Source organism: Oryctolagus cuniculus, chromosome 7 (genome assembly GCF_051225735.1).
Source record: "Oryctolagus cuniculus isolate XC-2025 breed Fujian yellow rabbit chromosome 7, ASM5122573v1, whole genome shotgun sequence".
NCBI classification, from domain to species: Eukaryota; Metazoa; Chordata; class Mammalia; order Lagomorpha; family Leporidae; genus Oryctolagus; species Oryctolagus cuniculus.
Window position 1 is genome coordinate 85,681,649 of NC_142873.1, and position 13,467 is coordinate 85,695,115.

Here is a 13,467-nt window from a genome sequence, read left to right on the forward strand (position 1 = left end):
TAAACACGACCAAAAGAGATCCGCACCACGACACGTTGTAATTAAACTCTCTACAGTGAAACAGAAAGAAAAGATCCTAAAATGTGCAAGAGAGAAACGTCGGATTACTCTCAGAGGATCTCCAATTAGACTCACAGCAGACTTCTCATCAGAAACCCTACAAGCTAGAAGGGAATGGCGAGACATAGCCCAGGTACTAAGAGAGAACAACTGCCAGCCCAGAATATTATATGCTGCAAAGCTATCATTTGTGAATGAAGGTGAAATAAAGACCTTTCATAGCAAACAGAAATTGAAAGACTTTGTTGCCACTCGTCCGGCCCTGCAAAAGATGCTTAAAGATATATTACACACAGAAACACAGAAACACCGCCATCAATATGAAAGAAGGTAATGGAAGGACCTCACAGCAAAAGATCACAGGAAGTTCAAAACATATATTAGAACTTATCTTTGGCAAATGGCAGGGCAAAGTTACACTTTTCATTAGTCACATTGAATGTTAATGGCCTGAACTGTCTAGTTAAAAGACACAGATTGGCTGACTGGGTTAAGGAACAAAACCCATCTATTTGCTGCTTACAAGAAACACATCTTTCCAACAAAGATCCATACAGACTGAAAGTGAAGGCTGGAAAAAATATATACCATGCCAACAGAAATGAAAAAGAGCGGGCGTAGCCATTTAATATCAGACAACATAAACTTTACCATAAAAACTGTTAGGAGGACAAAGAGGGGCGCTATATAATGATTAAGGGATCAATTCAACAGGAAGATATAACAATTATCAATATATATACACCTAATTACAGGGCACTGGTTTATTTAAAAGATTTGTTAAGGGACTTAAAGGGAGACTTAGACCCCAATACAATAGTACTGGGGGACTTCAATACTCCACTCTCAGAAATAGACAGATCAACAGGACAGAAGATCAACAAGGATACAGTAGATTTAAATGACACTATAGGCCAAATGGATCTAACAGATATATACAGAACTTTCAATCCTACAGCTAAAGATTTTACATTCTTCTCAGCAGTACATGGAACCTTCTCTAGGATTGATCACATAGTAGGCCATAAAGCAAGTCTCAGCAAATTCAAAAGAATTAGAATCATACCATGTAGCTTCTCAGACCATAAAGGAATGAAGTTGGAAATTAGCAACTCAGGAATCCCTAGAGCATATGCAAACACATGGAGATTGAACAACATGCTCCTGAATGAACAATGGGTCATAGAAGAAATTAAAAGAGAAATCAAAAATTTTCAGGAAGTAAATGAGGATAACAGCACAACATACCAAAACTTATGAGATACAGTAAAAGCAGTGTTAATAGGAAAGTTTATATCAATAGGTGGCTACATCAAGAAATCGGAGGCCGTCACCGCGGCTCACTAGGCTAATCCTCCGCCTAGCGGCGCCGGCACACCGGGTTCTAGTCCCGGTCGGGGCGCCGGATTCTGTCCCAGTTGCCCCTCTTCCAGGCCAGCTCTCTGCTGTGGCCAGGGAGTGCAGTGGAGGATGGCCCAGGTGCTTGGGCCCTGCACCCCATGGGAGACCAGGATAAGTACCTGGCTCCTGCCATCAGATCAGTGCGGTGCGCCGGCTGCTGCATGCCAGCCACGGCAGCCATTGGAGGGTGAACCAATGGCAAAGGAAGACGTTTCTCTCTGTCTCTCTCTCTCACTGTCCACTCTGCCTGTCAAAAAATAAATAATAATAATAATTTAAAAAAAAAGAAATTGGAAAGGCACCAAAGATGAGCTTTCAATTCACCTCAAGGATCTAGAAAATCTGCAGCAAACCAGACCCAAATCTAGTAGAGGAGAAATTATTAAAATCAGAGAAGAAATCAACAGGATTGAATTAAAAAAATTACAAAAAATCAGCCAAACGAGGAGCTGGTTTTTTGAAAAAATAAATGAAATTGACACCCCATTGGCCCAACTAACTGAAAAAAGAAGAGAAAAGACCCAAATCAATAAAATCAGAGATGAAAAAGGAAATGTAACAACAGACACCACCGAAATAAAAAGAATCATCAGAAATTACTACAAGGACTTGTATGCCAGCAAACAGGGAAACCTATCAGAAATGGATAGATTCCTGGACACATGCAACCTACCTAAATTGAACCAGGAAGACATCGAAAACCTAAACAGACCCATAACTGAGACAGAAACTGAAACAGTAATAAAGGCCGGCCCAACAAAGAAAAGCCCAGGACCAGATGGATTCACTGCTGAATTCTACCAGACATTTAAAGAAGAACTAACTCCAATTCTTCTCAAACTATTCAGAACAATTGAAAAAAGGGATTCCTCCCAAATTTTTTCTATAAAGCCAGCATCACCTTAATTCCTAAGCCAGAAAAAGATGCAGCATTGAAAGAGGATTACAGACCAATATCACTGATGAACATAGATGCAAAAATCCTCAATAAAATTCTCGCCAATAGAATGCAACAACACATCAGAAAGACCATCCACCCAGACCAAGTGGGATTTATCCCTGTATGCAGGGATGGTTCAATGTTCACTGAACAATCAATGTGATACACCACGTTAACAGACTGCAGAAGAAAAACCATATGATTATCTCAATAGACGCAGAGAAAGCATTTGATAAAATACAACACCCTTTCATGATGAAAACTCTAAGCAAACTGGGTATGGAAGGAACATTCCTCAATACAATCAAAGCAATTTATGAAAAACCCACAGCCAACACCCTATTGAATGGGGAAAAGCTCGAAGCATTTCCACTGAGATCTGGTACCAGACAGGGATGCCCACTCTCACCACTGCTATTCAATATAGTTCTGGAAGGTTTAGCTAGAGCTACTAGGCAAGAAAAAGAAAATAAAGGGATACAAATTGGGGAGGAAGAAGTGAAACTATCCCTCTTTGCAGATGATATGATTCTTTATTTAGGGAACCCAAAGAACTCTACCGAGAGACTATTGGAACTCATAGAAGAGTTTGGCAAAGTAGCAGGATATAAAATCAATGCACAAAAATCAACAGCCTTTGTATACACAGGCAATGCCATGGCTGAGAAAGAACTTCTAAGATCAATCCCATTCACAATAGCTGCAAAAACAATCAAATACCTTGGAATAATCTTTACCAAGGACATTAAAGATCTCTACGATGAGAATTACAAAACCTTAAAGAAAGAAATAGAAGAGGATACCAAAAAATGGAAAAATTCCACGCTCATGGATTGGAAGAATCAATATCATCAAAATGTCCATTCTCCCAAAAGCAATTTATAGATTCAATGCAATACCAATCAAGATACCGAAGAGCTTCTTCTCAGATCTGGAAAGAATGATGCTGAAATTCATGTGGAGACACAGGAGACCTCGAATAGATAAATCAATCTTGTTCAACAAAAACAAAGCTGGAGGCATCACAATACCAGATTTCAGGACATACTACAGGGTAGTTGTTATCAAAGCAGCATGGTACTGGCACAGAAACAGATGGATAGACCAATGGAACAGAATTGAAACACCAGAAATCAACCCAAACATCTACAGCCAACTTATATTTGATCAAGGATCCCAAACCAATTCCTGGAGCAAGGACAGTCTATTCAATAAATGGTGCTGGGAAAATTGTGGATTTCCACGTGCAGAATCATGAAGCAAGACCCCTACCTTTCACCTCACACAAAAATTCACTCAATATGGATTAAAGACTTGAATCTACGACCCAAAACCATCAAATTATTAGAGAGCATTGGAGAAACTGCAAGACATAGGTACTGGCAAAGACTTCTTGGAAAAGACCCTGGAAGCACAGGCAGTCAAAGCCAAAATTAACATTTGTGATTGCATCAAATTGAGAAGTTTCTGTACTTCAAAAGAAACAGGAAAGTGAAGAGGCAACTGACAGAATGGGAAAAAATATTTGCAAACTATGCAACAGATAAAGGGTTGAGAACCAGAATCTACAAAGAGATCAAGAAACTCCACAACATCAACACAAAAAACCCACTTAAGAGATGGGCCAAGGACCTCAATAGACATTTTTCAAAAGAGGAAATCCAAATGGCCAACAGGCACATGAAAAAATGTTCAGGATCACTATCCATCAGGGAAATACAAATCAAAACCACAATGAGGTTTCACCTCACCCCAGTTAGAATGGCTCACATTCAGAAATCTACCAACAATAGATGCTGGAGAGGATGTGGGGAAAAAGGGACACTAACCCACTGTTGGTGGGAATGCAAACTGGTGAAGCCACTATGGAAGTCAGTCTGGAGATTCCTCAGAAACCTGAATATAACCCTATCATTCAACCCAGCCATCCCACTCCTTGGAATTTACCCAAAGGAAATTAAATTGGCAAACAAAAAAGCTGTCTTCACATTAATGTTTATTGCATCTCAATTCACAATAGCTAATACCTGGAACCAACCCAAATGCCCATCAACAGTAGACTGGATAAAGAAATTATGGGACATACTATACAGCAGTCAAAAACAGTGAAACCCGTTCATTTGCAACAAGATGGAGGAATCTGGAAAACATTATTCTGAGTGAATTAAGCCAGTCCCAGAGGGACAAATATCATATGTTCTCCCTGATGGGTGAAAACTAACCAAGCACAAAAAAGGAAACTTGTTGAAGTGAAATGGATACTATGAGAAACAGTGACTTGATCAGCTCTTGTCCTGACTGTAATGTAATACTTTATCCATTTTAGTATTTTTTTTTGTTCTAGAACTATTGGTTGAACTCTGTTATTAACACCCAATTATTCGTAGGTGTTTAAATTTTAACTGAAAAATGATCCCTGTTAAATCTAAGAGTGGGAATAAGAGAGGGAGGAGATGTACAATTTGGGACATGCTCAATCGGACTTGCCCCAAATGGTGGAGTTAGAAACGTGCCAGGGGATCCAATACAATCCCATCAAGGTGGCATGTACCAATGCCATCTCACTAGTCCAAGTGATCAGTTTCAGTTCACAATTGATCACACTGATTGGTGTAAGAGTCAAAGGGATCACACAAACAAGACTAGTGTCTGCTAATACTAACTGATAGAATCAAAAAGGGAGAGAACGATCCAACATGGGAAGCGTGATACACAGCAGACTCATAGAATGGCAGATGTCCTAAATAGCACTCTGGTCTCAGAATCAGCCCTTAAGGCAGTGGGATCATGCTGAAGAGCCCACGAGAGTATTTTAGGCATGAAAAGTCAAGACACCCTGGGAAAACAAAAAAGAAGACCTAAATGAAAGATATCTGCGAGTTAGATCCCAATGGAAAGAACAGGCCATCAAAGAAGGAGGTACCTTTCTCTGAAGGGAGGAGGGAACTTCCACTTTGGCTAAGACCCTGTCTGTAAGATCGAAGTCAGCAAACTCAAAATGCTTCCATAGCCTTGGCAACTCATGACTAGATCCTACAACAGGAGTCACTGTGTAGTTACTCCTCATGTGGGGTCTCTGTCCTTAATGTGTTGTCCAATGTGAAGTAATGCTATAATTAGTACTGAAGCAGTATTTTACACTTTGTGTTTCTGTGTGGGTGCAAACTGATGAAATCTTTACTTAATATATACTAAATCAATCTTCTGTGTATAAAGATAATTGAAAATGAATCTTGATGTGAATGGATGGGAGAGGGAGCGGCAGATGGGAGGGTTGCGAGTGGGGAGGAAAGTTATAGGGGGTGGGAAGTCATTGTAATCCATAAACTGTACTTTAGAAATTTATATTTACTAAATAAAAGTTAAAAAATAAAAAGATTAATATCTAAAAAAAAAACGTAGGAGTTTTAGAATCCAGTAATGAGGCTCAAAGTCAACTATAACAAATGAATTTATAATCATTATATTATTGGCAAAAGGTATTTGAAAGCAAATCAGTAAGACTAAAAATGTGTCAGGAATCAAAGGTTGACACCAAAATATGGGAGAAAGTGAGAAATTTTAGATTTTTCTCTTTCAGTGCAGAAACGAATGGCCTACATCCTTGACATTTCAATTACAGTTATCATCTTCAGTCAGTCTATTTCATACCGAGTTTTATATTAGGAAAGATCAACCCTCAAGTAGGTTAAGAGCATTTCCTTCATGCTGACTTGAACTTCTGGGTCTAGAACATGAGTTGATCAATTAACTGGGTTAAAGTTTTTCCTAGGTATGTTGGGTTTGAATTTCTTCTTCTTCTTCGTCTTCGTCGTCTTCTTCCTTTTTTTTTTTTTTTTGTAGATATTGGGAATGGGATTGCCTTTTGATTTCTTCCTCAGATACTACACTAATGATCTGTAACAGTGCTACTGATTTACATACGCTTTGATTTTTTATCCTGTGACTTTTCTGAATTTGTTTATTCTGATTGTATTTTGGTGGAGTACTTGGAGTTTTCTAAATATAAGATCATGCTATACAAAACAGTGACAATTTGACTTCTTCCTTTCCTTTCTAGTTGCTCTGATAAGAACTTCAAGTGATATATTGAATAAATGTGTGCAAGTAGACATCTTTTTCTAATCCAGATCTTAGAAAGTTTCAGCCTTTCCCTAGTATGATGTTAGCTGTTCGGTTTTTTACATATAGCCTTCATTATGTTGAGGTTATGTTACCTAATTAATGCAGAGATTTTATCATGAAGGGATGTTGTTATGTTCATTTTTGATTCATGTATGTCATGTATGTTGAACTCTTCTTGCATCCCTGGGATGAATCCTACTTGATCATGGTGAATAATTTTTAAAGTATTGCTGTGTTCAGTTTGCTGGTATTTTGCTGAGAATTTTTGCATATATGTTTATCAAGGATATTGGCCTCTAGCTTTCTTTTTTTGTTGTCTCCTTGTCTGCTTTTGGTGTCAGGGTAGTAGTGGCCTCATAAAATGGTCTTGGAAGAATTTTCTTCTATTGTGGGCTTTATTTTCATGTAAGCTTTTATTGGTATAACTTTTCTTTTCAGTACTGCTTTTCTTGCACACCATAGCTTTTAGTATGCTGTGTTTCTATTTTCATTTGTTTCAAGAAACTTAAATTTTCTCCTTAATTTCTTTCTTGATCCATTGGTTGATCTGGAATAAGCTGTTTAATTTTTATGAATTCATGTAGTTTCCAAAGTTTTCATTCTTATTGATTAGTAATTTTACTGCATGGTGGCCAGAAAAGATACTGGATATTATTTCTTTTTTAGAGATTTGTTGAGATTTGTTTTGTGACCTACCATAAGATCTATCCTGGTGAATGTTCCATGTGCTGAGAAAACATGTATTCTACAGCTGTAGAATGGAACATCTTAATCTAGGGTACAGTTTAACTCTACTGTTTTTTGTTGATTTTCTGTCTGATGATCTGTTTTTGAAAGTGGAATATTAGAGTCCATATCGGGGGAAGGGGTGCTAGCACTGTGGTACAGCAGGTTAAAGCCACAGCCTGCAGCAATGGCATAAAATATGGGCACTAGTTTTAGTCCCAACTGCTTCACATGCCTGTGAAAAGCAGCAGAAGATGGCTCAAGTCCTTGATCCCCTGCATCTGTGTGGGAGACCAGGAAAAAGCTCCTAGCTTCTGGCTTTGGCCTGGCCCAGCCCTGGTCATTGCAGCCATTTGGGGTGTGAACCAGTGAATGGAAGATCTCTCTCTCTCTCCTCCTCCTCCTCCTCCTTCTCCTCCTCCTCCTCCTCCTCTTCTCTAACTCTGCCTTTCAATAAATAAGTAAATAAATCTTAAAAGTAAAAAGTCCCTACAGAGATCGGTATTGTGGTGTAGCAGATTAAGCCACCACCTTTGATTACTCAATCCCATATGGGCACTGGTTTGAGTCCCAGCTGCTCCATTTCTGGTCCAGCTCCCTGCTGATGGCCCAACTACTTGGGCCCCTGCACCCATATAGGATACCCAGAAGAAGCTCTTCTGCGTGCCCCGGCCCTGTGTAGCCTCTTTGGAGAGTGAACAAACAGGTGCAAGATTTCTGTCTTGTCTCTTCCTCTCTCTCTGTAACTCTGCCTTTCAAATAAATAAATAGATATTTTAAAAAATAAAGTCCCTTACTATTATAATGTTGGAGTATAATTAATATTTAAGTGTGGGCTCATATATATTTTCAAATATTACTTCCTCTTGCTAGATTGAACCCCTTTTCCTTATCTAATGACCTTTCCTGCCTCTTTTTACTGATTGTGATTCAAAATCAATTTTATCTAAGTTTGGTTACTCCTGTTTTCTTTGTGGTTACATTACATGGAATATCTTATTCTATCCTTTCACTTTAAGTTTATTCATATTCTAAGAAGTGAAGTACATTTCTTGTAAGCTGTATATAGTTGGGTTTTGTGAGTTTTATTTTAAATCCACTCAATCAACTTATGTCTTTTAATTGGAAAATTTAATCCATTAACATGAAAGGTTATTATAATTAAGGTCTTAAGACTGCCATTTTGATACTTGTTCTCAAGTTTTATTGTAACTCCTTTTTTTCTCTGTCTCCTACAGTCTTATTGTGTGGTTAAGTGATTTCCTCTAGCAATATGCTTTGATTCTTTGCTTATTGTTTTTAGGAAGACTATTAGAGATTTTTTTGTGTTGGTTACCATGAGGCTTACAAAAACCATCTTTTGTTTATAACAGGCTATTTTAAAATGATAGGAACTTGATATTGTAAACATAATAAAATAAAAGAAGAAAGGGATAAGAAATACAAATAAAGAACTCTGTACTTAAATTATATTCTTCCCCACATTCTGAATTTTTGATTTTCCATTCTTGTATTATTTTTGCCCCCACGGTAGTTATTATTTTTAATTGTTTTGTGTTTTAGTCTTCATACTAAAGGTATGAGTGGTTTACAAATCATGTTTACCATATTAGAGCATTCTGGATTTGACTGTATAGCTACTCCTACCAATAAGTTTCCTACCTACTGATGTTTCCTTTATACCCTTTAACATGTCTTTTAAGACAGGACTGATGGTGATAAAATCTGTGTGGGTTTTTTTTTTTTTTTTCTTTTTGGTGGGGGTGGTGGTGGTGTTGGCAGGGGAAGTATCTTTCCTGAGTATCTGACAGCTTTGCTGGGTACAGTACTTTGGGCTGGCAGATTTTTCCTTCAGTGTTGTGAAAGTCTCATCCTTCTCCCTTCTGGCTTTACTGTTTTTACAGGGAAGTCTGCCATCAGGTAAACTGGGACTTCTTTAAAGTGGCAGAAGTTTATTGTTTATTTTCTCTTGCAGCTTAGAGAATCTTCTCTGTAACCTCGAAAAGCTTGATGATAACATGTCTTGAGGTTAGATTTGGTTGTATTAATTCTGATTGGTGACCTCTGGTCTTGCTATGCCTGGATAATTGTATCTTTCTCAAAATTTGGGAAGTTTTGGTTATAAGCTCTTTGAATATGTTTTTTACCCCTAGGCATTCACAAATCTTTCTTGAGCCCCTACTGTTCAGATATTTGTTCATTGCATCTGTCACAAAATTCCCATAGCTTTCATTTTTATTTCTCCTCTATATAAATTCAAATACCTGACTGAGCTCACACATTTTCATTTTTTTCTTTATTTGAGGGGCAGAAGACAGAAAGAAATAAACAGACAGAGTTCCTATCTGCTGATTTACTCCTCAAATGCCCACAATGACCAAGGCTGACCCAGGCCAAAACTGGGATCTGAGAACTGAGTCCATATCCCCAAACAGGTGGCAAGGCTCAACTACTTGAGCTATAGCACCTGCTGCCTCCCAGGTGTGCACTATCAGGAAACTAGAATTGGCACTCTGAAATGGTATGCAGGCATTCCAACTGGTATCTTGCAGACCAAACGCCACTCCACACTGTTTGATCCATTTTTGTATTGATGTCTTTTGTTGTGTTTTTTATTTGCCCTTAGGATAATTTTCACTTGAAGGATTTCAATTTGATGTTTTTAAAAGCACTTTCATCTCTCTGTCAGATATCTCTGTTAGAGTATTAAATTGTTTCTCTGTGTTGTCTTGGAGTTTGTTGAGCCTTCTTAAAACAGCTGGTTTAAATTCTTCATCCAAGCATTTGACAATGTTAGAGCCTAGGTGACTTGTTTCTGGTGGCTTATTTTGAGGCTCATTGAGAGTTCTTTATTCTGGTGGAATATAACATTGTCTGAGCATTGAAGCATTGGCTTGTCACAGTCTTCATTATTTGGCTTTACTGCTGTCCTTCCAGAAATACTAAGTAGCCTGATTTTCTCTGAACCTCTGGACTCTTCTGCCACTTTAGCATTAGGTTGTACCCTAAGTTGAGGCTTACCACAAGTCTGCTGCCAATGTATGGTCAGTGCCTCAGTGAGACCTTGAGCTCAGATCTGTCCCAAATCCACATTTGATATATACTAAATTGAACTGATAATTAATTGAAGAAAGGGTCATGCATCCCTACAAGCTCAGATGTCCAGTCCTGTGACCACCAATGCTGCAATGATAGGTTAGTCTAGAGCCCACAGCCTATCCTGCCAGTACACCATGAGGGTAGGATGCAAAGCCACACTGCTATAGTCTGTCTTCTCCTGAGATGGATTCACAGCCTGAGACTACAGCAGCTAGGCACAGGCAATGGTTGCTGGAACTTAAGACCAAACAGCTGGAGCCATAGGAATCTACTTGGCTCTGAGACAGGTCTAGAGGTTCTTCCTGCAGGTACTGGCCTGGGCACAGGAGTACTAGGAAAGACTCAGTGTAGGGCTCTATGAGCCCAGCACTGAATTCTAAGACACAGTACTGTGGTTCCTTACTGTCTTATCAAGGATGTAAAAGAGATGATAATGACAGTCTCAGTAGGCAAAACCATATCAGGGTCTCATGGTCACCAGGCCCTGAGAAATCTTGGGATTGTACACTAGGTACAGATGAGGCTGACAACAGTATGTGCCAGGGTGAGTCTGTCCCACCTGGACATAGGTCTCTGTCTCATGTCAGGGAAAATCTAGAAGCTCTATACACAGGTACTGCAGTACGGACAGGGATCACTAGAATATGCCCAATGTTGGGTTTTATCAGCCTAGCACTGTGTCCCAAGACTCCATGTCATGGTTCCTTGCTGTCTGCTCAAGGTTGGAGAGGCATGATAAAGGCAACCCCTTGGTCACCCAAGCTGATACCAACCTGGGTATAAACTGGGTCTCACAATCACCAGGTCTGATGCAATTTCAAGTGTTCATGAAAGGCCCATGTGAGGCTGGCAATGACACATGACAAAACAAGTCCATCCCATCGGTGTTCACTTCACTGGTCACAGTGCAAGTCTAGGTCTCTATCTATAAGCACTGGCCTAGGGTAGAGGTCTCTAGGTCTGGGTCAGAAGTCTTCTTCTATTGTCTGCAGCATGATGGGTGAGGGGCAATGAAGATGGTCTCTTAGCTATTTGGCATAGGAGGGACCCAAAACTCAGTCAACAGGCATAAGCCTGGGGATAGGGGCTATGGGACCCTGCTGGGCACTAGTTTCTGTCATTGCAGGCCTGGTATAGTATTTCAAGTCTAAGGTCTGGACTTAATTCATTCTTTCTCTCTACACTGTGCTACTTGGAGCTGAGGGAGAGGTGATGTTGGTATCTCTTTCCTTCCTGCTTGCTTCAGTGCGTCTTATGATTATGTAAAAACTAGCCACTGTGGTTTTTTACCTGTCTTCCATAACTCTGGTGCAGGTGACCTGGGGTGTGAATGGTTGTTCAAATTGGTGTCTCTGTGGGGAGATGATCACCTGGGCATCTTACTTAGCTCCCATCTTGCTCTATTTCCCTTGTTTATTTTTTCTTAGTTTTACAAGTAATGCTTATGCATTACAAAATTTTGGAAAATATTTAAACTTGCAATGATATCTTAGAATTTTAAGGATTATTATAAAGTGTTGTAAATAACTAGTTTAAATAACTAGTCTTCCAATGCTAAATTAGGGTTAGTAATGTAATATGTCACAAAAATGGAAAAGATACTAGGGCCTTTACCTAGGTCTCATAAAGACAAATGTTTCCATGGTACTATTTCTTAGATAAAAAAAAAATGAATAATATCTGGGGAATTTTTAGGAATCCTCATTTAAAAATAAGGCTAAGAAAAATAGGAATTGTAAAGGTAAACAAACTACTGCCTATCTCAATTTAAAATAATTTTATTTAATATCATATAATGGTATGCATCTAATGATACATAACTGAAGATGTTATACTTCATGTAATTTATACTTAACCAAGTGTTTTATAACTTTTGATCCAGGGCTCCAAAGGAGATCCAGGTTTTTCCCCAGGTCAAGCTGTTTCTGGAGAAAAGGTAATTATTTTCCCATGAAATAAAATCATGGCAAAATATTTCAAGCATTTTAAAAATCATTTTTTAAAAAAATTTAGATTTCCCTGTATCAGAGATTTAAATAAGGAAGAAATATTTGAATAATTAAGTAAATTATAGTATTACTTTGACTTACTGTTTAAATCCTAGCATTAATTTTTATGAGTGACTGTTGTAGCCTACCATTGTGTTGTCTGCCAGAAAGATTGTGGTGTCAACATATATGCACAGAATATACATAAATTCCAATGCCATTTTGTCTCCTTTTAGGATAGCTCCATATACTCTATCTTGTTAGTACCACAGTAATTTTCTGTGAGAGAAGCAGTCATCACTGCTTTTGCAGTGGAGAAAACAAAATTCATAGATTTAAAGCATGCATCACATGGCTAGTAAGTGCTGGAGATCATAATATATCCAAATTTTTTGACTTCTAGCTCACTATGCTTTTTATTTCATCATAACACTGTCATAACACTGTCAAGTAAAAACACACATTTAGCAACAAAGATAACAACAAGAGATCAACAAAAACTACTGGGTGGAGGATGCTGCTTTATAGTGCAAATAAACACAAATAGATTCTGTAGGAGGACATCTGGGAAGCTTTGTTTAGACAAGCACTTGATAAATATCATACAATTGCAGGATATTTTGGTTAATGTGGTATACATCACAAACTAAAATTACCTAAACAATTTTGATGATTCCTAGGTTGAAGCTTTGGAATTTCATTACTATGATGAAACTGAGTTCACTAAGTCTAAATAACTTAAAAGAAGGTATGAAAGTTTATTACTAGAAACACAGTATTCCCAGTCATCTCTTAATATTACAAGAAAAAATATCTGACAGTTTAAGAAATACAAATGCCATCTTTTGAGATACAAATATAGATTTAATTTCTTAAAAGTTAGAAATCAGAGGTCTGCTCTATTTCAGTGACCACTTTAAATAGATCTCCCAAGTTAAACTCATATTTCTATCAAATGCTTGATATTATCTTTCCTGTGGTTTCTCTGTACAAAATACAGGGTGATTCAACATGGGAGTTGAGGCTTGGAAGTATGTCAGTGTTTTTATTTTTACATTTTGAATTACTCATATACCAATTGTGGTTAATACTACATAACAGCAATGTAGTAAGTTATAGAATTTAATA

General features: G+C 38.1%; 1 protein-coding gene across 1 annotated transcript in view; it reads left to right on the plus strand.

Annotated features, from left to right (window-relative positions):
• COL24A1 (collagen type XXIV alpha 1 chain) overlaps positions 1 to 13,467 on the plus strand; it is a gene marked incomplete at its 5' end in the record, with an annotated part of 418,086 nt that overhangs the window by 59,250 nt on the left and 345,369 nt on the right. Inside the window, one exon of the mRNA XM_089299394.1 lies at positions 12,234 to 12,287. Within this exon, the coding sequence (XP_089155520.1) occupies positions 12,234 to 12,287 (54 nt within the window). The remainder of the gene's footprint in view (positions 1 to 12,233; positions 12,288 to 13,467) is intronic.